This window comes from Chaetomium tenue (assembly GCF_020726465.1).
Source record: "Chaetomium tenue strain MPI-SDFR-AT-0079 chromosome Unknown F5144scaffold_6, whole genome shotgun sequence".
NCBI classification, from domain to species: Eukaryota; Fungi; Ascomycota; class Sordariomycetes; order Sordariales; family Chaetomiaceae; genus Chaetomium; species Chaetomium tenue.
Window position 1 is genome coordinate 1,147,141 of NW_027117334.1, and position 23,520 is coordinate 1,170,660.

General features: G+C 55.3%; 6 protein-coding genes across 6 annotated transcripts; 2 read left to right on the plus strand and 4 right to left on the minus strand.

Moving 5' to 3' along the window:
* Window positions 1-1,355: 1,355 nt before the first annotated feature.
* F5144DRAFT_538531 (uncharacterized protein) lies at window positions 1,356-5,279 on the minus strand. Its single transcript, XM_066787100.1, has 4 exons — window positions 4,824-5,279; window positions 4,613-4,747; window positions 2,415-4,549; window positions 1,356-2,343 (listed from the first exon to the last, which is right to left on the minus strand). The coding sequence occupies exons 1-4, from the start codon at window positions 5,235-5,237 to the stop codon at window positions 1,419-1,421; spliced, it is 3,609 nt and encodes a 1,202-aa protein (XP_066639605.1). The 5' UTR covers window positions 5,238-5,279; the 3' UTR covers window positions 1,356-1,418.
* Window positions 5,280-7,686: 2,407 nt separating this feature from the next.
* On the minus strand, window positions 7,687-10,509 carry F5144DRAFT_538532 (uncharacterized protein). The gene is made up of 2 exons (XM_066787101.1): window positions 8,187-10,509; window positions 7,687-8,058 (listed from the first exon to the last, which is right to left on the minus strand). The coding sequence occupies exons 1-2, from the start codon at window positions 10,202-10,204 to the stop codon at window positions 7,956-7,958; spliced, it is 2,121 nt and encodes a 706-aa protein (XP_066639606.1). The 5' UTR covers window positions 10,205-10,509; the 3' UTR covers window positions 7,687-7,955.
* Window positions 10,510-12,186: 1,677 nt separating this feature from the next.
* Window positions 12,187-13,232, plus strand: F5144DRAFT_343605 (membrane-associating domain-containing protein). The gene is made up of 3 exons (XM_066784242.1): window positions 12,187-12,533; window positions 12,612-12,740; window positions 12,821-13,232. The coding sequence occupies exons 1-3, from the start codon at window positions 12,440-12,442 to the stop codon at window positions 13,120-13,122; spliced, it is 525 nt and encodes a 174-aa protein (XP_066639607.1). The 5' UTR covers window positions 12,187-12,439; the 3' UTR covers window positions 13,123-13,232.
* Window positions 13,233-14,743: 1,511 nt separating this feature from the next.
* Window positions 14,744-17,697, plus strand: F5144DRAFT_496455 (Cys/Met metabolism PLP-dependent enzyme-domain-containing protein; the record flags this gene model as incomplete). Its single annotated transcript, XM_066786153.1, has 9 exons — window positions 14,744-14,784; window positions 14,858-14,912; window positions 14,969-15,051; window positions 15,112-15,472; window positions 15,528-16,190; window positions 16,253-16,336; window positions 16,702-17,263; window positions 17,354-17,446; window positions 17,501-17,697. The coding sequence occupies 9 exons, from the start codon at window positions 14,744-14,746 to the stop codon at window positions 17,695-17,697; spliced, it is 2,139 nt and encodes a 712-aa protein (XP_066639608.1).
* Window positions 17,698-18,187: 490 nt separating this feature from the next.
* Window positions 18,188-19,319, minus strand: F5144DRAFT_550505 (uncharacterized protein; the record flags this gene model as incomplete). Its single annotated transcript, XM_066787642.1, has 3 exons — window positions 18,188-18,231; window positions 18,299-19,155; window positions 19,231-19,319. The coding sequence occupies 3 exons, from the start codon at window positions 19,317-19,319 to the stop codon at window positions 18,188-18,190; spliced, it is 990 nt and encodes a 329-aa protein (XP_066639609.1).
* Window positions 19,320-20,229: 910 nt separating this feature from the next.
* F5144DRAFT_343696 (uncharacterized protein) lies at window positions 20,230-22,879 on the minus strand. The gene is made up of 2 exons (XM_066784243.1): window positions 22,761-22,879; window positions 20,230-22,705 (listed from the first exon to the last, which is right to left on the minus strand). Exons 1-2 carry the CDS (start codon window positions 22,771-22,773, stop codon window positions 20,508-20,510), a joined length of 2,211 nt encoding a protein of 736 aa, XP_066639610.1. The 5' UTR covers window positions 22,774-22,879; the 3' UTR covers window positions 20,230-20,507.
* Window positions 22,880-23,520: the final 641 nt, after the last annotated feature.

Genomic DNA, 23,520 nt, shown 5'->3' on the forward strand with positions numbered 1-23,520 from the left:
GTAGAATACCACTGTGTTCCTGCTGCCATCAAAACCGTTTCCCACTGTGTGAAAGTGCATGGTACTCTTGTTTGATGTGTAGATAACTATGTAATTGCAACTAAGCGAGAAGGTAATCCCGTCTCTCGTATACCAAAATCTAATGTTGTGACTCTTGTTCTTTTAAGCAGATATTCGTTCTCTGAGGTATGAGAGAGTGAACGAAGATTGGTGTTCGGTTTGAACCGCCCGAGGACCGGTGCCTCGGACCGAAAGTGACACCAACGGACCGAACTTATTGAGTTCCATATGGCCGATCATCGGGCATTTATCACTGTATGGGTGGCATTGGAAGCCCTTACTCCCATCGCTGTATTTGTGATGGAAGCGGAAGGAACCTCGGGGGAGTACGTGAAGGATACCTATCCAACAGCATGTTACAGATAGCGGGTAATATAGAGTGAGAACAAATATACGTATGTACATATTCTGCTCGAATACCTCTTTACCCAACTACTAGGCTTTGGGAACCTTGTTAGGCGGATCGGTCGGGTGTTCACAGTGTTTACACTGCCATCGAACTTTATTGCCGCGGCTCTTGGGCCCAGCCTAGGTCTAGCACGAATGAACAATACATTTCATCCCGAGTCAATTGAGTCTCGTTCGTAATGATGGAGGTGCCTACTTGTGTAAAGATCAAAGCACCAGGTTAAATTCCTAGCATTTGAAGTAACAAAACTATAAACTATAATGTGTAGAAGTCAATGTTTTCAGCCCATTTAGAGTAGGCTACAAAGCTGCGCCTTATGAACATGTACCTTCTAGCCGTTTCAGAATCGTTACATGACATGGTCATCTATACCTGTGACGAACCTACTCCAGGATCCTATCCTGTTAGGGTTCAGCTTCGTTGAAGGTAATCTCTCGAGGATGCTTAGGTTCGGTGCAGCCAAAGGGTGCACAACAATAGACTTGTCTCAACAGTAGGCTTGCGAGCTTGTAGCGAACTGTAATTGTGATTGCTAACTGGAGAACTCCCAGAGCTCTCTAGAACGAGTGACTATATACTTGTCTATCTACCGTTGCTCATGATGCTCACGGGTCTTGGCCCTGAGCACTCTGAGCACCGCGGTCCTTGCCCATTCATTGGTTACGTGTTTCCCCTTAATGATTGGCTCGGGGTATTGCCAGCGTACCCCGCCGGCCGACTGCATGCGGCCATATCCGTGACAAGATACAGGATTCGCACAACTGTGGGAAAACACAGGTGGGAGGCGCACAGACCACCACTCGGGTTGCGGTCAGGGTTAGGGTTAGAACCTGCCGTCACATTACTCAAATGTGAAAAAAAAAGCACATCCCCAATAATTATTAAGTAGGTATTCGAATTCACCTCGTTTGGTACATACAATACAACGACAGTCCCTCCCAATAGTAGATCACTCTTCCTCTTCGAGAAGATAGTCATCTGCTAATCCCAAGTCAACCCCATCTCTATCGAGATCAAGCAGGGTTTCCATAGTCAAGGCTTCAACCTCAAGATCCAAGGCCTTATTCCTTATATGCCTTTCTTCAAGATTCTGCACTTCCTTCAACGGCCTAAGTACATTTCCTTGGTCCCGCCGCCTACTCATGAACCGCCATGGGGGTACCCAGGCTTCTTGCTGCATAGCCTCCCACTGCGCAAGCAACGGCTGGGTTGGGTCTTCATTAAAATGCATATCTCGTCGGAATAGGCCTGTCTCGGCGTACCGTGGGCCCTGTACAACGCCAATTGTGGGGTTGAAATGTCGTTCGAGCTGTAGGCTATTAAGGTAGCCTCGGCCTATCATAGGCCCCGATTCCGATACAATGAGGCGGCCCTCTGCATCGTGAGTCGGCGCCGGAGGGTCTGGATGGGGAGTGATGGCTGGTGGGCGCTGGATTGTTTTAAAACCCGCTGCGCCTGGCAATGGGACCTGGGTAGAAGACATGGCCTGCTCCTTTTCCTCTTGTATGGAGAACATGAAGACGCGGCCACTAGCGTCCCCAACGACGAGGCGCGTCTTGTCCGGGCAGAACATACCCGCTGTGATGGGCGCCGGGGCTTGGAGCAAGTTTCGAACGAGTGGCTTGCTCAGGGAACGGATGTTCCAGACTTTGACCACTCCATCTGACGAACCGGTGTAGAATCGATCTGGGGTGGTTCCCCACGCGCAAAACTTCACTCCTACGTCTTCCCGTTCCCGGTCTCCCCGGTATTCCTCAATCGGCTGCCCGTGCCGAAGGACGTGAATAGGTTTGTCGCCTCGAGCCGTGTCCCATACGTACGTGTTGCCATCCGTACAGCCAGCTGTGATATAGCAGAACGAGAAACTATTTGGCCTAAAAAGAAGCAAGGGTTAGTAGGTCTAATTTTAAATACCGCGAAGAAAAATAGCTAAAAAAAAACCCACATGATGGTCAATTCGTTGATGTCAACCGCTGTGCAGTCGAGCGTTTTGATGGGGCTGTACGCTTTGACACCGAACTCGTCCTGATCGGCAGGCCGGAAGATCCTGATCTGCGTACGCACACTGGGTTCCAGTTCGAGGCCCAGCGGCGACGTGGCCGCGATGAAACAGTCCTGCGATGGATGCCACAAGACCTCGAACACATTCTGTGTCGTGGCCGATGTGACACGCCACCTCTCGCCGGTAACGCCATCCCACAAACACAACTCGCCCGAGTCCCGGCGAAGCTCAGGGATATCGTTATCATCCCCCGTCCGACTTCTCGGCGAGTAACCAACCAGCAGAAGGTGCCTGACGTTGGGTGCAAGCCCCCACTGCATCGTCGCAGGGTAATATGCCCACTTTTCGGTAGACACGGGATTCCCTCTCTCGTCAGTAACGCGAGAGCACGAGTGGGATCGAAAAGGGGTTCTCGAGATGTTGGTAGCATCGACGCTGTAGATACGGACTGCGTCGGCCGCAACGTCGGCGGCCGTAGCGACCATGCCGGACTCATGTTTGGAAGCAGCAACGAAGTTAACGTTACCGTCGTGTTTCCACTCGCCCAAGAGACTCATCGATGAGCCCGACTTCTGCACTTTCCAGATCTTGACCGTTCTATCGAACGAGCAAGTGAACGCTCTGTCGTGAACTGCGTCGTAGTCGGAGGATACGACGGAAGAGTAGAGCCACGGATCCTGACTCTGTCGCATAGCATCGGTCGAGTTTTCCCCTTTCTTGACCACCGGTCGGACAATCCGATGCTCTGGGTAGGCACGGAGCGTAATATCGGGGCAAGACCCGAGAACCAGGTTACCGGGTTTATTGTACTGCTGATTGTGTGCGTCCGAGTGTTCGGTGGTCCCACACAAAAACCCGTCATTCGAAACCCATACTATAGTGAAGATATCGCCGGCGCATCCCGTCCACTCCGCCTTCTTTTCTAGCGCATCCTCACGGCACAGACGGAACTCGTTGAAGAAGTTCCGCTGGGACCTTGTTGCGCCCAGTCGCTGGCCCGACACTTCCCTTGCGAAGAGGAGGGAATGAACCCGGCTTGAGCGGATGAGCTCGCCTCGTCGGTCGCCATCATCTCTCCTGATGGCGAGTATAGCAGGTTTAGAGTTTGTCTTCTGATGGATCAAATCCTGGAAAAAGTTGCCGACATCCTCGCTCGTCCTCCCAACAAGCTGGCCCTCCCGCTCAAATATTTCCAGGATCGATGGGACGAACCGAGAGTTCTTCCTAAGAACTTTCCAGAGGTCTCTCCTCACGTCTTTGTTTCCTTTCGTCCGGGATAGCTTGAGGCTACGCCGGGTGAGGGTTCGGAGGTGCCCAATTTCCTCTGTTGTAAAATCGACGTGGAACGTAACGGGGTCGGTAAGACCAGCCGGCTCAAGTTCGATAGAGGCTTGAGCCCCCTCGATCATTGAAGTTCTCTGTGATGAGGCAAGATACGGCCGTCGCTGCTCGGAGGGCCATCTTACTGTCGGGCTGGATTCGCCTTGATTGAAGGCAACATCTTTCCCTCGCCAGACTAAAGCATGGGCTTCTTTCCTCCAGTTTTGCGGGGCACCTCGGTGTATCCGTTGAACGATCTGCTTTGGGGTGGTGGCAGGCGGGAGAGGAACAGGGGGAGGGAGCGTCAAGGGTATTGGGGGGGCCGACGCAGGAAGGGGCGGTACTCGAGTTGCAACCGGAGACGAGCGAATAGCGAGTAGCGGGGGCGATACAACCTTGGGCGAGGTGTATGGAGCTTCCCCGGCCGGAAGGCGCATACGGGGTTCAAGAGGCCGGGTGGTAAGCGTCCCGACAGGTGCTATGGCTGTATTGGCCGGGAGCGAGACCGCGGCGGTTCCGTTTGGCCTGGCATGCCCGTTCCTACCGGGTGTCGGGATGGTAGGAACCGGAATCGGCGACGTTGAGAATCTTGGTACCGGCGAGGGAGCGGCTGGTGGTTGGTAAAACTCGACTTGTAAACCGGGCGTGGACTCTGGGAAGGATTGGTGAGATTCAACTTGGGGTTGGGGCGGGGTCGCTGGCCATGGCGATGGCGTTGGTGTAGGCGGTATATTGTGGGAAGGAACGAGCTGGTGACCCTAAGCAAGCAGTGTGCGAATTAGCGTTCACGTTATTTGTTCGATTCGAGGGGTTGTGTTTACAAGTCGACGGGCAAGCGATTCCACATGCGAGGCGGCAAGAGCCGCTATCCTCGCTTCAAACTCCAAGCTGATGGTGCCGTCACCACGTTTATTATACTCTCGGGAAAACTCTTGTCCTGTCAAGAGGGCAACAACCTAAGTAGAGGATACGTGTAAGGGTTTGAAAGGCGGTAAGGCATAGTATAATGATGGGGTGGGCGAAGATACGTACTTGCTTTCCGATTGCCAAAGTATTCACCCGATCTTTCGGGAGGGTCGCGACCTGGCTATCAACATGGGGGAAAACCTGCCTTTGGAGGCAGGCTACCAATCGCTGTTGGGAATCCAGCGGACTCAGTTTCGCCCTTTTGGATGGCGGGAGGTCGGCATCGGGCTCTGCCCTTGGCAGGGCCCCCGGGACGCCAGAAGTGATATCTAGGCTGGAGAGACTGGTTAACAAAGGCGGTTCGGTCACCAGCGATACAGTAGCTATCTGTGGAATTTGGAGGTGGGTAGGTGGAAATGTGGTTGTGGTAGTTGTGGTGGTCGTGGTGGTTGCCGGGCTCATCTCAAAGGATGCTGGAACATTATGAACCTCGGATATCGCTAGATAATCCTCATAAATTGGAAGAGACGCGTTATACATTGACTGATTCAGGCGTAGGTTATTTTACATACTGAGATTTCATTAGGGGCTGGCGTTGATTCGAAGTTTAATTGGGGTAATAGTTAAGCGAAAGCCAAGAAATTAAACAGCTAAGAAGCTTACTAAACATCAAAACAAAGCTATTGATAGATAAAAAGTTTTAAATTAATTATATATTTTATTAATTATTATTATTCTTCTTATTCTTATTCTTATTATTAAGTTTAAAATTGTCACGGGCACAGCCCGTTCCATATACGGGTTAGGGTTGTAGTTAGTCAGGGTCAGGGTTGCAGGGCAGGACCCCTGGTAGTGGGGTCCTGCTAGTGTGGTCTGTGCGCGGCCCACACAGACAGGGTTTTCCCTGGGCGCGCCGCGCCTCCTACATTCGGTTGCTCGTGCAACCACACAATATACCAGAGATCCCCTACCACGGCGATTCCACCCGTGATACTTTAGCTTTAGATTCACGTAATTGAGTGGGATCATTTGAGCCTTTGTGCCTCTATTCCTCGCTCGCTCGTCACAACAACCACTGTGCCGGATGAAGTGGGGCGCGGGACGCCCCGAGCCAATCGTTAGTATAACCAATTAGCAGTTGCTCAGTACGCTCAGCAACTGAGCAAGGGTGAGCAGCGTGCTCAGTGTGCTCGACGACTGAGCAAGGTGAGCAGCGTGCTCAGTGTGCTCGACGACTGAGCAGACTTGTGACGAACCTGCCTAGGATCCTATCCTGTTAGGGTTCAGTGAAGGTAATCTTGCAAAGGATGCTTAGGTTCGGTGCAGCCAAAAGGTGCACAACAATAGACTTGTCTCAACAGTAGGCTTGCGAGCTTGTAGCGAACTGTAGTTGTGATTGCTAACTGGAGAACTCCCAGAGCTCTCTAGAACGAGTGACTATATACTATCTAGGCCCCTAGGTACCTTCGTACCTCTTCCCTTGGGAACGTGAGAAACGGTGGTCGTTCCTTTCGTTCCTTATAGAGGAACCTCAGGAACGGTAGCCGTTCCCCTCGTTCCTCTGTTGATTGGTCCGGGACCCATCTTTAATGATTGGCTGGGGACGCTTCCCACGCGCCCTCCATCGGGACCCTGCATGCGGCCATAACCGTGACAAGACTGAGCACCCAGGAATTAGATAGGTATATAGTCACCCGTTCTGGAGAGCTCTGGGAGTTCTCCAGTTAGCAATCACAACTACAGTTCGCTACAAGCTCGCAAGCCTACTGTTGAGACAAGTCTATTGTTGTGCACCTTTTGGCTGCACCGAACCTAAGCATCCTAGAGAGATTACCTTCAACGAAGCTGAACCCTAACAGGATAGGATCCTGAAGTAGGTTCGTCACAGAAGAAGAACTGATTCTGACAAGTCCAGACATTGCCTTTCCCCTTCTTTTATCTCACTATCACCAGGGTCTCCTTGCCTTTCCGACTGGGCCATCTCTAAACAATTTCATCATACCTTTAGTCTGTAACAGAGCTTGTAATATATAAAATAAAAAGAAGTTCATAATAACTATCTAGCATTTCATCCTAGCCATTTTCCATTCGTTATAAATGATTTTATTACTGTAACGGGCTGTGCCCGAGGTGGGCCTCGGTAACCCTCGGCCAGCTCACGTACAAGCACGGTCCACCGAACCCCTGGATGAAGCTATTCCCAGTTGCCCCACAGCGCACCGAACATTCTAGCAATGCGCTCGGGCCATCGCGCTCGCGATCATAAAGCAGCCCCACGAGCTGCCAGACTCTCTCATCTTTCCTTTTCTTCTTCAAGCTTAGTGTACTCGTAGAGTCGTCACCAGTTAGTTGCAATATACTCCTGGGACCGTTACAATTACCTTGCCATAGTTTCTTCCACAACAGCACACGAATCAATACCATTACGCTTGTTGTATTCGCGCCACATATTGATGATACTCATTGTATTTTAGCTGCAAAGGCCAGGTCATTCATGGAATCAGACGTCGTGAACAGCCACCTATACCCCTTCTCGAATCATAACCGACGCTCATCTCATTATGCTCTAATAGTTCAGACGAATTATCATTCCATCATTCTCCTTCTTTCGACCACCGTTGTAACAATTCACTGTCATTCAATCCACGACTGCCTTACAATAGAAGCCGGCAGGCAGGCATGTGCGCTCTTTCCTTTGCCCATCCTTCCCAGTTTGAGATGGATCGCATCACATGCAAGTACAGACAGATTGGGTGGTACCTGAGCAGCCTCAGACTTTGATGCCCCACCCACTCAGGTCCACACTCCGGGACCCTGCATGCCGTGCTTTGGCCGACGTTTTGCACATGTCTGCTTGAGATTACGGAGATCGAGCTGGATGAGAATACCTGACTGGAGTAGATTCTTGCCGCACCGTATAATGAATTTTTGACAACAGAAGGCTGGACTAGAACAGACTCCAATACCAACGCACAGTATATTACAACTTGCATTCCAACAACCATTTAGTATTTAAGTACTAGTTTCGCTTTACAAACACTACCAGCCAATATATAATCGCTTGTATAAACACCCCCCTCTACACCATTGTATACAAAACCGCAAAGTGCAGAATCCAGCGCGAACTACTATATCACAGAAAAGCCAAAACCCCTCCCGCTCCGAATACGTAAACCAACCCAACGAGCTATGCCGCCCATTTATCCATCCCTTATTTATAGGTAGGCACCCAGTAGATAGGCATCAAACAACAATGGATTAGAGCTTGGGCTTCTCGACCGCGTTGGCGGCAATCTCCTCGTACATGCGGTCGATCTCGCTCCGGAAGGCACGGGCGGTCTGGGGCCGCTTGAGCTTGAGTCTGTTTCATCTCATGTTAGCATCATGGTCTTAATGATCTCAAGTACACCTTCTCCGCCCCTCTCCCTTTTTTTAAGCGAAGAAAAGAGGAGCGGAGTAAGCAAGAGGAAGAAGGGATGAAAGACATACGTAGGCGTCAGCAGCTCATTCTCAATCGTGAACGGTTCAATGTCAAAGACGCAGTTCTTAACCTTCTCGAAGCTGTTGAACTTGTGGCGCTTGCCGATCTGCTCTAGCAACTTGAGGAAGGCCGTCTTGACACGCGGGTCGTTGGCGGCCTGGCGGAGCGCGTCCTTGTCGTCGGCGGGGACGGGCTTCTTGAGAATCTTGCCGGCGTAGGGGGCGAAGGTGACCGGGTCAATGCCGAAGACGGCGACGAGGCACGACTCCTTGGGGTCGCCGTGAACGAAGGCCATGGCAATCAGGTTGGTGGCGCCCATGTAGACGTTCTCGATGCGCTCGGGCGAGATGTACTCGCCCTGGGAGAGCTTGAGCACGTTCTTCTTGCGGTCGATGATTTTGAAGCGCCCCATGCTGTCAACCTCGACGATGTCACCCGTGTGGAACCATCCGTCGGATTCGATCGCCTTGGCCGTCTCCTCTGGGTTCCGGAAGTACTCCTGGAAGATGATGGGTCCGCGCATCAGCAGCTCACCGCGCGGGTTCGGCTTGTCGTCGACCGTGTACTCGTACTCGGGCACGGATTCGATGCACAGCTCGACCGACGGGCATGGGGGCCCGATGTTGCCGGTGGTGAAGTCGCCGGGCATCTGGACGGTGCCGACCGCGTACGTCTCGGTCATGCCGAAACCCTGGACAAAGTTATTGCCAAAGGCGGCGCGGAGGAACTGGTGGACGTCCGGGTCGAGTTGGGCGCTGCCGCTCACCATGGTGCGGGTTCTCTGCAGGCCCACCGCTTTGAGCACCTTAGGGGTCCAGATACGATCGTACAGGAAGTGCTTGTTAGTGGCCTGGCCGTTGGGCAGCTTCATGCTGGCCTTCTTGGCGTCGATAACGCGGCGCGACAAAGTCCCCTTAAACCCGTCGGCCTCGACGGTCGCCGCCTGGATCGCCGAGTTGATGCGGTTGAACAGGCGAGGCACCGACATGAAACCCGACGGCCGCAGGATCTTGATATCCTCGATTAGCGTAGTGATATCGCCGTGGAAATACCCAATGCTCGCCCCCTCAGCGAGCGCAGTTTGGTCCGCCATACGGCCATAGATGTGCGCCAAGGGAAGATACGAGATGTGAACGTCGCCGGCGAAGACGGTCTCGTTGGACCGGGCCGCGGTGATGCCGGCCACGCCGTTTTTGTGCGTGATGAGCACGCCCTTCGGGTCGCCCGTAGTGCCCGAAGTGTAGTTGATGGTCAGGACATCGTCGGCCTTGGGAGGGCGCATGGCGCGGCCGGAGCGCGCACCGAGGGCCTCCACCTCGGTAATAGAGACGACCTGGATGCCGGCGGCAGCAGCGGTGGCGTTCAGCAGTTCCCGCTTCGAGTGGCCCGGTACCTCGCCGGCGTCGAGGGGGTCGAGCGAGATGACGAGTTTGAGCGAGGGGACGCGCGGGGCCATCTTCAGTAGGGTGGGGATATGCGGCAGCGAGCAGGCGATGGCCGTCAGACCGCTGTGGTTGATGATATACTCGCTTGTTTCGGGGCCGAGAGTCTCATATAGAGAGACGGGCCATAGCGACTGCGAGAGCAGCGCCAGCTCGGTCATCTGCCACTCGGGGCGGTTCTGCGCCCACAGGCCCACGGGATACTTGTCCTCCTTGATACCAAGCTGGTGGTGCAGCTCGACGATACCGGCGCCGAAGTTCTTTCTCCGCTCGGCAACCTCGGCATACGTCAGCCAGACGTACTTGGGCTCAAATGTCTTGGTGGCAGCATTCCAAGGTCTCCATCCCAGGCACCTCGCCTTGGGGTTTTGGGCAACCGCGTGCTCGAAAAGGTCGTGGACGGTCCTTTGTGCCGGGTCGTATGTCTCTAGCAACGGACCGTTTTGGAAGCGCCAATGGCGGTAGATCGGGGTGCGGTTCGGGCGCTCGGTGCCAGGGATAGGCAGGGCATAGGGTTGACCGGGGGGCGGGGGCGTCGCGAGGGTCCGAATGTAGGCCTTTGTATCTTGTTTGGTGGGAGCCATGGTCGCGGCGTCGGTGGTAGTTTGGGCCGGGTAGTTGAGCTTCGGGAGAAGGATCGTATGCGAGGCTCGGACGAGGAGCGCTAAACAAAGCGAGAGGAAGAATTCGGGGCGACCGAAGGGGGGACGGAGACGGAAGTTCTGCGCGCGCGAGTCACGTCACAGATCTCGTCTAGTGAATACTAAGGGAGGGAGCTGATGAATAAAGATGAAAGACAAAAACCAAAAGTTTGGAAGATCGTCCCCTTTTCGAACGGAGGGTCGGCATTCGGCTGCAGATGGTCTCGCCCTGGAGGCGTCCTGGGCCGAGTGCGACAGGGATAGGAAGCCAAGCTGAACGCGGTCGATGTTGCCAAATTGGGGTTTCCCGGCAAGGGATACTTGCCTCCCAACGAGGCAGCAATGCTCTTCGTGAGGTAACCATCCTCACCAAATGGAATTGGGCACTAAAACTTGGGTTTAACCTCTCCAAGCCCTTTTATTCGAATTAAACCATTTACTTCTTTCCTAGCTGCGTTTTCAACCAAAATATTGTAGAATGTATCAGACATGTTGTTATACACGGCGTACCTTGTCGGCCGGTTGCACCGAGGGTCAGCCTCGGCTGGCATGCTTCAGGGGTGGGGTTGGGGCAATGATTGTGGAGGACGCGGGTTTTTCCAATCGTCAGCGGGCCACTGGAGGAAGGGTGGATCGCTCACGAGCCTCTCAAGGACACCCTTTGCGCGGCGCGACTTCCGTTACTGGCGACGCGACCTGCATGACATGCGGCGACAGCCAGAAAAGGCATCCCCTTTCCTGGGGAAAATGGGGGATTAAAGATCTTGTCGAAGAGCGTTGTCAAGGCTCGACATGCGGGGGGTTTCCATACCGCGCGAGGGGTGCGGAGCAACAGCGAAGGTGAGACAACTGAACAGAGACTCGATTAGAGCTAGATGATTCTTTCAGGTACCATTCCATGTGAGAACAACTGCCAATTGTCCGCAACTTCCACAAAATGTTTGTCTTGCTTCTCCAACCTCCTACTCGTCGCCGAATGGCATCTTCTATTGCCGAATCAAAATAAGGAAGTGGGTTATCGGCGTGTTGTAAAGTATTTACCTGTGCCCAGGGAGATGACGACCGCGAATTGTGAAGCGCGCTAACTCATTCACAGTCTCATGGTCGCTGCCTCGGGCAGAGATTGACCTCGGTTGGTGACCCGCATGCATCTAATTTAAGTGGGGCCGCGACGCCGAGCCTTAACCCCGCGATTCAATTACTGGGCTCGCTGGGGTACTGGCTTGGCACGAATGCACGGTCCATCTGGTATCAGGAGCGATTGAAGATTCCAAAAGCCTGGCCCGAAACGCCAAGCAACCCGCGATGAAAGTCTGCACAGAACAAACACCACTGAGGGGCTGCGATGATGTGAATCAACTGTCAACACCGTTTCTTTTCTTACGGGAAATTTAGGAAACTCGGGGCGAACGTACTGCCGGTAAGTGTGTTAAATACTTGGCGGGTTCACTCCTGGCATTCCACTTCCACACCTGATGGCACCCTGGTATCTAGGTCCGTGAAATCCGCTACGGTCGGCTTCGATTTACTATTTTGTCGAGGAACGGGAGTTGGAGCGACGTTAAGGTAATTGAGAAAGTTGTTGTCGACAAATGTTGCCTCGTCCCCTCCCTGAGGTTTTATATCCCTACCTTTCTGAAGCAAGAGACCCAAGGCGCATCGTCCAAACATCAACTCTAAAACGAGGGGCGCTGCCGTTATGTACCTGTCACTGAAAGCTTCAAGTGAGCTACCTTTAGATATACTTAGAAACCACCATCACGACAGCGATCACGCCCACGCCAAGCCGCCGGATTTGCGACTGCCGGCGTCGAAGCCAACCTCACGATGCGCTGTGACCTCAATTTGGTCGTTGCGTCGTCTTCATTGGCCCGGTTGATTCTGCCGACCGTCCACCATATTATGCACAATGTAGTTCCTGAGGATCTCTGTTTCAGGACGGCTTCATTGGTCACACAGACCAATTAACCAGTATGAAGACATTCAGGGCTCGCGTCGGCTTGCCGCTTTTTCGAACTGGCTCGATCTTCATTTCTGGTGAATGTCTCTCGTTTCGCTCCCACCTCTCGTTCCGCCATCTCTCTGTTTCTTCTTGGCTGGCGATTGCTCTATTCTAGTCCCTTCACCTTGTTTACTCTGGATTTTTCTGTGCTGTGCATCGTCATCTCTTAGTTCACCATGAAGCTTACAAGCATGTCGTTCCCCTTGATGCTCCTCATCAGGATATCCCAAGGCGTCTTTGCTCTCCTGGTAATAATCCTATCAGGCTTTGGTAAGAACCAAACCCCCAGCCGAGCGACGCGGTGCAGATAGGACGCAGAACCTAGCTAACACGGCAACCTCTTGACAGTCGCCAACTGGTACACGACCACGACCCCCTTCCCGTCACCGTCACAAGTCAACTTCCTCCTCTTCAGCGGCGTCTGGTCCCTCATCTCGATCGCCTGCATAGAACTCCTCCCACGCTTCCTACCACGCGGTACGCCCCCCCCTTTTCTTTTCCCCCTCTCAACCCCCCCACCTCTCAACCCCCCTACTAACCCCCCTTTTCCCCACCAGTCCCCAAACCCTACATAACCGCCCCCTTCGACCTCACCAACGCACTCTTCCACCTGGCCGGCTTCTCGGCGCACGCCGCTTTCCTCAACGGGCTGCTGTTCTGCCACGGAGACGTCTGCCACGCCGCCCAGGCCTCGGTCGCTTTCGCCGCGTTTTCTTTTGCCGTCTGGTCGGCGTCGGCCGCGCTTACCGTAATGGAGGCGGTGAAGGTTAGGCGTGCTGCTGGTGGTGGTGGGGGTGGTGCTGGGAGGCCCGCTGGTACGGGTGCCATGCCATGGCCGGGGAAGAAGGAGGCTATTTGAGGGGGACGAAGGGAGGAAGAGGGGGGGTGGGAGGAAGAGGGGGTTGGCTGATGAGTTTGCGATGATTGGATGGTGGGCGGGGGTACATTTATTTGATGGGGGATGGGATGGGTTACGAATGTGGTCGCCGGGCCGGGCCGCTGCGTCGGTAGTGGAAGGGATCAGTCAGCACCCTATTCGTGCCGCTCGGGTTGGGTCTTGGGCTGTGGTTCTCGGATTTCATGCAGCCGCTGTGCGACAATGCTGGGACGAGGCTATATGGGGTGCCGAGTTTCAAGACGCCAGTTGGCTTATGGCGCTGTCAGTTAGCATGGCCTTGATGGCTTGCTCTGGCACGGCGAGTTACGAAGGACAGGCGTTTTGAGGTTTACTGTGTAGAGCGTGCTCGGGAGGTGTATTGTTTACATAGGTATAGGAGTAAATGTATATGATAAATGTCGGTTTACAACTCATACAAAGTGCGAAAGCAACTGCCAGTGAGTGCTACCACCAGGAGATGTGATGAAAGGACGGGAAACCATCGACCGGGTTTCGAATGTTGTTTCATTATAAAACTCTTGTCAGCTACCTAACTCTTTTGCTCTGCTCGTTCTACTCCACAGGCGAGTGGGTATCAAAAAGACGTCTAATAATTCGCAATGCGGACCATTAATGACAGCAGACTGCCCAAAACACTACTCGACTCGACCCTTTCGGCTGCCCAACCACACTCGTTCCCAACAGTGCAAATGATCGACAAAAAGGGTTACATGCATCTGCATACAGAGCACATAGCACGAGACGGGTTGACAAAGAGCTGACCCCTCGTTGGGGGTGCCCGGGGCTGGCAACAGAAAGCTACCCCGCGCTGCCACCGTCGGATGAGAGCACGAGGATGTGGGATGTTTCTTCATTTATCACCTCATCTCAACGCCAAGCCCGATCTGTCACACATCATGCCGGAGAGGGGAATGTATAGATCTGTACTCCAGGCTCCACGACTATAAGGGAGTTTCCGGAGGCAGTGTGAGTCGAGCTTCGATGACCGGTCTTTTCATGGTCGGGCTGAACTTTTAGCCTCAACCCTCCGCCAACGACGGGGGAGGTTCGTCTTTAAGCAGCGCGATGGCGAATATCTTCAAAAAGAAGTAGTTCAGCACTCCAGGGCGCTCTCGGAGCTGATTGGGTGCGCATCCGTTCAGCCTGAGGGAGAAGGAGGGACCGTGGGGAACTGCCCCGCGCCATCAACCGATGGCGCAATTGCGTGCTCTAAGAAACCCCCCACTCTCTCCAATTCAACACACGCGACTGGGCAGGAGCCCCCCTAGCAGGCTGCGTGGTCTGTAACAATTGACAAACCGCGGCATGGCTAAGGTGTTTTTAACAACGAGCACACACTGACGATCGGCTAGTGAGGTATTTGGAGGCTAGGCGTGGGGAGGAGGAGGGGAGAAATAGAAAAGGGGGGACTTGGTCGCCGATTCTAGGACCTGGTCCCTTGCTTGCTCCGTCCTCGTCACATCTTCTCCCACTCCTTCTTTGTTGTCGAGCTCCAGACACCGAATCAACTTTGCTGTTTTCCTGCACTTGCACTTGTGATACCCATTGATACCCCTCATCGTCGAAAGACAAGCTTGCCGCCATGTCTAACCAGAGATTCGAGACGCTCCAGCTCCATGCGGGGTACGTGTTGCTGTTGCTGGCATTCCTTCTATCCGACACCGGATGAAAAGCGAGAGACTGACATTGCGACAAGGCAAGAGCCCGACCCGGCCACCAACTCCCGGGCTGTCCCTATCTACGCCACCACCGTGAGCTGGCCCTGTTTAATGGCCCCCATAGGAAAAAAGCTGACGGGTACAAATAGAGCTTCGTCTTCAATGACTCGGCCCATGGTGCCCGCCTCTTTGGGCTCAAGGAGTTCGGCAACATCTACTCCCGGATCATGAAGTAAGTGCGGGCGGATACCATATGGGAGCAAGAACCGAGCGCGGAAACTGACATCCTTAGCCCGACGGTCGATGTCTTTGAGAAGAGAATCGCCGCTCTCGAGGGTGGTGTCGCTGCGGTGGCTGCCTCCTCCGGCCAGGCCGCGCAGTTCATGGCCATTGCGGCGCTTGCTCACAGCGGCGACAACATTGTCTCGACATCCAACCTCTACGGCGGCACGTACAACCAGTTTAAGGTGCTCTTCTCGCGCTTTGGCATCACGACTAAGTTCGTCAACGGCGACAGCCCCGAAGATATTGCGGCCGCCATCGACGACAAGACCAAGGCTGTCTACATCGAGAGCATCGGTAACCCGCGCTACAACGTCCCCGAGTTCGAGGCCATCGCCAAGGTCGCCCACGACGCTGGCGTCCCGGTTGTGGTAGGTGGCGAACATCTTCCGCCGGCTGGTATCACAGGAACTGACAGATGTTTAGGTTGACAACACCTTCGGTGCCGGTGGCTACTTTGTGCGCCCGATCGACCACGGAGCCGACATCGTGGTGCACTCGGCGACCAAGTGGATTGGCGGGCATGGCACAACCGTCGCTGGTGTTGTGATTGACAGCGGCAAGTTCGACTGGGGCAAGAACGCCAAGCGGTTCCCCCAAATGGTCGAGCCGTCGGAGGGCTACCACGGGCTCAAGTTCTGGGAGACCTTCGGTGCCATCACCTTCGCCATCCGCGTGCGCGTCGAGATCCTGCGCGACCTCGGGCCCTGCCTCAACCCCTTCGGCGCCCAGCAGCTGCTGATCGGCCTCGAGACGCTGTCGCTGCGCGCCGAGCGGCACGCCCAGAACGCGCTGACTCTGGCGCGCTACCTCGAGAAGAGCGAGTACGTCTCGTGGGTGTCGTACCCCGGCCTCGAGAGCCACCAGTCGCACGAGACGGCCAAGAAGTACCTCAAGCGCGGCTTCGGCGGCGTGTTGAGCTTCGGTGTCAAGGGCGGCGGCGCGGCCGGCAGCCAGATTGTCGACGGCTTTAAGCTGGTCTCGAACCTGGCCAACGTCGGCGACTCCAAGACGCTGGCGATCCACCCGTGGACCACCACCCACGAGCAGCTTAGCGACGAGGAGAAGGTCAGCTCGGGTGTGACCGAGGTTAGTAATCCACTATGCCGGGCGGGTTTCCTCCTTAGAATTTGATGCTGACAGAACCCTAGGACCTCATCCGTATCTCGGTCGGCACGGAGCACATCGACGACATCATTGCCGACTTTGACCAGGCGTTCAAGGCGGCTGCGGCCGTGACAACAAAGGATGGCGACAAGTCGCTGCCCGAGAGGAAGGCTGAGGAGGCCCCGGTTGTTGTTTAATATGTGTCTGATGTAGCGTGATATTTTAATGAATGTTCAAATGATTCCAGTCTCTGAAATCTGTGAAGTTGCCGTCACCGGCCGATGTTGTCTTTACAAGGGGATTGTGTTCGAATCGCACCGCATAACAGTTCCTGCGACCCGCCGTTTCCTGGCGCCAATCACACCCCTGTAACAACCCCCTGTAACCTGCATTCCGTCACCAAAACCTCCAGCAGCTGCTTTCCAAACTTCCATCAACCATCACCGCCGTCACCACCACTCCCACCAACCCAAACCACCACTTGCGCTCTCAGCGCGCCCAACCCAAACCAACAATGCATCTCAACACCCTCCTCCTCCTCCCCCTCCTCAGCGCCCTCACCCCGCTCACCACCGCCTCCAAACCCACCACCCCCAACCCCAACTCCAACCACGACAACAACCACGAAACAACAACACTCACCCTCCGCATCCCCGCCTCGAACCCCTCCCTCGCGCACACCCTCCCGGCCTCGACACGCGCCACGCTGACCACCCTCGGCCGCGCCCTGTCCGCGCCCCTGTCCGTCGCCAACACCTTTGTCTTCCGCAACGTCAGCGCCGGCTCGTATCTGGCCGATGTGCATTGTGTGAGCCACGCGTTCGCGCCGTTGCGCGTGGATGTCGCTGTTGCTGAGGGGGGTGAGGGGGGGAAGAAGAAGAAGGGGTCGGGGGCTGCGGGAGGGTTGGGGGTGCGCGCGTGGGAGACGTTTCGGGGGAATGATTGGGGGAATACGGGGGAGGGCGCGCCTGTGGGGGAGTATGGCGGTGGGGGGGGGCATGTGGTGGAGGTGAGGGTTTTGGGGGCGAAGGGGTATTTTATGGAGAGGAGTAGCTGTGAGTTTTTATGATGGGGGCTGGCCGACTGCCCTTCCCCTTTCTGGTTGTGTTGTCTGGCGAGTGGTTTGCTAACTGCGATGGACATAGTCTCGGTGCTGAGCATCTTCAAGAACCCGATGATCTTGCTCGGGTTGGTCAGCATGGCGCTGTTCTTTGGCATGCCGAAGCTGGTGGAGAACAGTAAGTCTCCCTCACACTGGGCTAACATGGGGCTTGACACTAACGACATCGCAGTGGACCCCGAGATGCGCGCCGAGTGGGAGGAGCGGCAGAAGGAGAACCCGATGAACAGCATCATGGGTGCCGCCTCCGGGCAGAACGCGAACCCGATGGGCAACTTTGATATGGCAGCTTTCTTGGCAGGGTCAGGATCGAGCAAGGCGGAAGAGGGGGGCGCGAAGGGGAAGAGCGAGGGCAAGAAGAAGAGATAGTTGCGTCGATGCAGGAGCTGTAGGAATACGGAGGGGTGAACGGGTATATATATAGAGAGGGAGAGCAGTGTCTATATTAGAGTTGCTGCACGTTCCCGACGAACAGCTCTGGTGTGTCTCTCCCGCGCGGCTGCCGGGAACAGGGTGATTTGAGACCAACATCGCTATCCATTCCCCTCATACCCAACGCCGGCACAATTCCCCATATCTACGAGATGGTTCTGGTCAATGTACCGGAATAGGTGAGCAAGATTATCGTGATGTATTAATCATGTACGTGCGTTGCCATCGTTAGGATCAGCAGGCGTCAACAAGCGAACAGATGCCCACCGGTCGAGATTCCCCCCAAATTTCATGATACAGAAACAGCAAAATCAAACAGATTGGCATCTAGGAGAGAGTAAACCCCCAATTCCCACGGCCACACCACGACGTAAGCAACCCATTGGTCTCCTTATCCTCAGCCCTTAACTCCCGCAACCACCAGCCTTTAAAAATCGCCGCCGCCACCATCATCGAAATCAGCACCGTCCTCTGCAACCAGGTGTTAGCCATCATCACTACACTGTTTATTTTAAGGGGGGGGGGGGGATGCACTCACGGAACCCATCCTGGTACGCGTCCTCATTCGAGTCATGGATCGCATCCGCCACCAACGCACCACCCAATAGACCGGCACCCACACCCAACGCCGCACCACCAGCCATCATGCCCATGTTGCTGCCGCCACCGGACTTCTTATATCCGCCGTGCTGGCCCCCATAGCCATGCTGCTGCGGGTAGTATCCTCCCTGCTGCGGATAGCCGTGTTGCTGCGGGGGATAGTAGCCCCCACCATGCGGCTGACCATATCCCCCAGGAGCACCATATCCCCCAGGCGCACCGTACCCACCAGGAGCGCCATACCCCCCCGGCGCGCCACCATACGGCTGCTGATACCCGCCGCCACCATGGTGACCACCACTACCCCCACCCAAAATCCCGCCCAACCCGCCCGGCAAGCCATGACCACCACCACTGCCCCCGCCCATCGGCTTCTTCCCCCCACCAAAGATCTTACCCAGCAACCCGCCGCCCGAACGGGACTTATCATCCGGGCGCGGCGGCAGCTGGCCCGGGAAAAGGCTTTGCTGGCCCTGGCCCTGTTGCTGCTGGTAGGAGGAGGGGGAGGCGCGGGCGCGGGCGTCCTCCTCGGCCTGCAGCTGGCGGGCGAGGCGGGCGTCCTCGTCCTCGTTGCCGTGATGGCTGGAGCCGCCGGGCGTGCTGCTGTTGAGGTAGGAGGCGGCGGCGCCTTGGTTGGGGTTGGGGTTGTCGTAGGGGTTGACTTTGGTGTCGGAGGGTGCGGGCGTCGCGCCGGGAGTGTAGCCCGGGGGCGCGCCCAGGTCGTCGTGCGGGGGCTGGGCGGGCTCGGTGGGTTTGTCCCATTGGGACTTTTTGGTGTAGGTGTTTACGTAGAACCTGGGGAGAGAGGGCGGGGGGTTAGGATTCGTGGGGTGGGAAGTGGTGCGGTGATGGCGGGTGTCCAGTCCTTACCATTCTTTGTACTGATCGTTCCAGCGGGCGACCCAGCCCTCGGGTACCTTGGGTGGGGGAGGGCCCGGCGGCGCCTCGAAATCGGCCATATCGAATCGGTGAGGTTTGGAATTGAAAAGAGAGATGGACTTTTCACGATGATGCGGAAAAGAAGGTGATCGAGGCAGGTGTAAATGAGGTCGCGCTTTTGAAGTGGGGGAGTTGCTAAGTCCGGGGAGTCGGAATGGCGGGGTAGGTAGGTAGGTAGTTGAAGTCGTCGCAGGTCAGAAAGTGTTTCAACACAACAAAGTTACGGAGGCCTCCGTTTCGGCTGGGCGGTTGGAGACTAATGAAACAGTAGACCTGGGAGTAAAGCGGTTCCGGAGCAGTAATTCCATTTATGTACGCATCGCCGGCAAGAGGGACATGTGAGTGAGGGGCAACATCGCCTAACTACGAAGCCAGCCAGCACAGCCACCCGCCTGACTGGAAGGGGCGGGAAGGAGCATGTCCGATGGAAGGTAGCAGGGATTCTCCTTCACAGCTTGAAATCGCTCTCTCTCTCTCACTTGGCAAGTGGATTTACCTGGCTCTTGTCGAGTCCTCTGCTTGGAGTTTGCGCCACCCGACCTTACTACGCACGTTGTGGGGTCATGTTCAAACTGAATGCCTTCGATGCATGTTTCCGCCCCCGTTGGTGGCACCTGCCTGGAACGCGTGTTGTTCAGGGCTGTGCCTGTTCACAGCATGACTTCAAGATACGCACTCACAAACGCAGAGACCCCGCCACCCTCGCCGCCGTGACACGCCGGATGAGGCTGCGGAGCTTGGATGGCCCAAATAGGAAAGCGATTCAACGGAGACCATTTGGTAGTCAACATCTTAGCAGTAAAACAGCTCAAGACTTTTTGTAGAGCCCAGGTGTAGTTGTTGACCGAATAACCCTGTTGTGGTGATTAGAATGGGGGTGGTGCGGGTGTAATTAAGATGTAGACAGAACAACACTTTTCGACACCCACTTTACTTGTTGATATGTCTTTCGCTTTTTCCTATGACTGCCACACTATGGGAATGTCCAATCCAATTCTAATTCGCAGAAAGATACCTATGCAGCCTATTCAGGTACCGTTAATGATACTAGGTACTTCAGTCCTATGCACCACCCACCACCTCTTTCTCTCATCTAGTAAGTCTTCCCAAGTCCCCTGGATGCTGTAGCCCCCGACCGGTGCCCAGACCAACCTCAAACTCCATCCATTTCCAATAAGAATACCGTGATAACGCCACGCTGTAAAGAATCAGTAAATACTATCCCCCCCACGCTCCATCCTCCGGTCCCCGAAAAGATACGCCGCCTCCATGCAGTACCCGCCAGGGCCTGTGGCCATGCGCTTCTCGCTGCCGTAGCATATGACGACGGCATCGACAATCCCGCTCAGAATACCCTCCATCGCGCCGAGGATGCCCCAGCCTATGAAGCTGGCAACCAGGCCCACCACATACGCATAAGCGCTGCCCCGCATCCCGAGCCCATTCCCCTGGTCGATGTTCAGCTGCCGGGCGGTCATGACCCAGCCCGCAAAGCCGAGAGCAATGGCCATGATAAAGCGCGTCGCGTGCAGGATTAGCTTCGCAAGCCGGTATGGCAGTAGTGGGGAGTGTCTGTTGTTCTTGGGGAGCGACGCCGGCGTGAGTGTCGTGGTCGGCCGCTGTGGTGCGATAAAGTCCATCTGGCTGAGCCCCTTTGCCGATATAGCCAGCGGTTGTGAGTGGATAGCCGCGTAGGTCAAGGTCAGCGGGTTGGTGAGAGCGGCAATGGACGTCGGGATGAACGAGAAGACGAACATGCTGAGGATGTTAGCCAGCCGTCGAGGCAGTACCAGCAAGGGAAGTCGGATGGCGAGGGCCAAGACCGTCGACATGCTGATGGTCCCGAAGACAGTCGTCAACGCATGGCCTAGGGCGGCCGAGACGACTTCCTTGGATGACGGTGCCGGCACCGCGTTACGGTGGAAGTACCACTGGGATACCGTCGCCGCCGTGGTGCACCGCTGCACACCCGAGATGATGGACGAGGTCCAAATATACATGAGAACAAAGTACACCCCAAGCCACCAGCTTGACGTGCTGATGATGAACTTGGCAAGCCTGCTCGAGAAGCTCCCTCCCAGAAAGACCCTGGTAAACATGAGCAGCCACACCCAGGTCCAGACCACCACCACGGCGAGGCATGCCATGCCAACCAGGACGAGGGCCGAGTTCGCAGCCAAAATACGGCTCGAAAACTCAAGAATGCCAACCGCCGATTGAATCGCGTGCCGTCCCTTGTACACCAGATAGATCCAAACCACCGCAGAGATGGCGGGGACGCTAGCCGCCCACCGCATGACGGTATCCTGGAGGCGAGTGCTGCCATCGGTCGACTGGTAGCTGGAGATGAAAGGATATAGCGAGAAAGATATCAAGACCACCGGTACCGCAATCATGATGAGAGCCACTAAAGGTTTGACGAACGATCGCAACGCCGCAAGCCAGACGAGGGAGACGATAATGGATACTAGAGTATCAACAGCCAGCAGGTGGAAGGAGGCCCGCAAGGTAGTGTAGATGGTATCCCCTAGCGGCCCGTCCCCACGGTCCGTGTGCAGCATGACCAACACGAAAGTCGAGAACAAGGACGCCTGGGCAATCAAATAGAGCCAAGCGAAGAAGGCGTCGTGCTTAAAGATTTCGCCCTCGATAATCGGCGAGGCCGGCTCGCCGTTCAGATTTGTGTCCACTGAGAGACCAAGTTCCGAATCGGCCGCCGAGTCCCCCCTCTGCATGCGTGTTGGCGCAGTTGTAGACTGGAACTTCTGGAACGCTGGCGGGTCGTTATCTCCTGTAGTTTCTACAAGGAGATCTTCGGGCGGTTCGCTGCCGGCGATGGTAGATTGGAGGGCGACATCCTCCATCCCCCTGTCTTCGTCACTCCCCCCCGACGTTCGTCGATGACTCCTCTTGCTACCTTCGCCCATGCTTTCTCCCGGTATCCGACGGGAATGGCCCTTTCTGCCACTCCAGCTGCTCTTGATACCCAGAAGCCGTTCCCCTAGCGTTGAACTCTCGCCATCGTGGCTCCGCTCTACCGAGGCACGGCCTTCGTCATTGTCTGTCTCGGCGCTTTCCTCGAGTCGGCTCGCGGCAAAGACGCGCCGCGACCGTTGAAGCGCAAACAGATCCGCTGCCTCCTCCTCATCATCGTCGTCGTGCTCAAGGGTGGCCTGAAATAACGGGGCGTCATTGGTAGCGTAGCGTGAGCCAAAGGTGGCTAGGTTGCCAAACCGTGAGCCGCTGGGATTGTAAGGATTCCCACCGCCCCTCCCCAAGAAAGCCCGCCCTCCTAGCTGCGACCCTCGACTTTGCCAGTCGGTCGGCCGAGCCGCTCTGTCCCCGTTATCCGTCCCGGCGAAGTTAGACAGTCGTGACTGTGATTGCGCGAGGAACTTGGAGGCGTCTTCGCGTGGCGAATTAGCGACGTACGGGTGTGCGAAACACGGGCGCGGACTTACATTCGGAAAACATGTTTGCGTATTCCCGTCACCCCCGCGGCGAGAGCGCTGAGTTCCACAAACAGTCTTCAAGTTGGCGAAAGCTCAGTAGTGCGGAGACTCGGCGGGGGGGCGCCGGACTTGGGGGAAGGGGTTTGCGGGGTGATGGGTCGGGTCGCGTGGTGTTGGCCAATATGTTGGGCCGCCGATGTAATGATGATCGGTTTGGGTGTCAGCGCCTCAGGGAATGCTTCTCTCCCGCAAAACTGCCGCGAAGAAAATGGTGGTATATTCAATATATCCCTTTGAAGCCAATAGGTTCATGACTCCAGACCAAGTTCTTTTGTTGAAGATGGAAAAAAGCATTTACAGGGCGAGAATGAGCACAGGCAGCCACTGGCTGGGGGTTTGCTCACGAGGCGGAAGCAACCACTGGGGTGTGACTAGAGTCGGTGACCAGGCTGGGGGCCCACTGACCAATTCCGATGTGGGCGAAACACCCTTGTGGATATGCAGCTAGAGAAGTGCTGCGTCTGGGGAAACGCTGATTGATGCATAACTAGCTTGGTAATTGTCTCGCACATACCCGAATGAACCGAAGAACTTCATCTGGATTTTCGCTTTCAGGCGACAAAAGCCTGGGACAAAAGAAATGGAAACTACACTACATCATCTCGTCTAACAGTCTAGCTCCTATATTTCTTTGTTAAGTACCTAGAGTAGTTCTTACAAAGACTGGAGTGAGCCCCATGATGCAGCTCGCATTCCCGGGCCGCTTTAC

What these genes read in the sequence shown, in the direction of transcription:
- F5144DRAFT_538532 (XM_066787101.1), bottom strand. Translation starts at nt 10,204, where the DNA reads ATGGCTCCCACCAAACAAGATACAAAGGCCTACATTCGGACCCTCGCG. An exon ending in AATGAGCTGCTGACGCCTAC is followed by an intron (nt 8,059 to 8,186) that starts GTATGTCTTTCA and finishes GAGATGAAACAG; the next exon opens with ACTCAAGCTCAAGCGGCCCC.
- F5144DRAFT_538531 (XM_066787100.1), bottom strand. Translation starts at nt 5,237, where the DNA reads ATGTATAACGCGTCTCTTCCAATTTATGAGGATTATCTAGCGATATCC. An exon ending in CTTTGGCAATCGGAAAGCAA is followed by an intron (nt 4,748 to 4,823) that starts GTACGTATCTTC and finishes TCCTCTACTTAG; the next exon opens with GTTGTTGCCCTCTTGACAGG. An exon ending in ATCAACGAATTGACCATCAT is followed by an intron (nt 2,344 to 2,414) that starts GTGGGTTTTTTT and finishes GCTTCTTTTTAG; the next exon opens with GCCAAATAGTTTCTCGTTCT.
- F5144DRAFT_343605 (XM_066784242.1), top strand. Translation starts at nt 12,440, where the DNA reads ATGAAGCTTACAAGCATGTCGTTCCCCTTGATGCTCCTCATCAGGATA. An exon ending in AATAATCCTATCAGGCTTTG is followed by an intron (nt 12,534 to 12,611) that starts GTAAGAACCAAA and finishes ACCTCTTGACAG; the next exon opens with TCGCCAACTGGTACACGACC. An exon ending in CCCACGCTTCCTACCACGCG is followed by an intron (nt 12,741 to 12,820) that starts GTACGCCCCCCC and finishes TTTCCCCACCAG; the next exon opens with TCCCCAAACCCTACATAACC.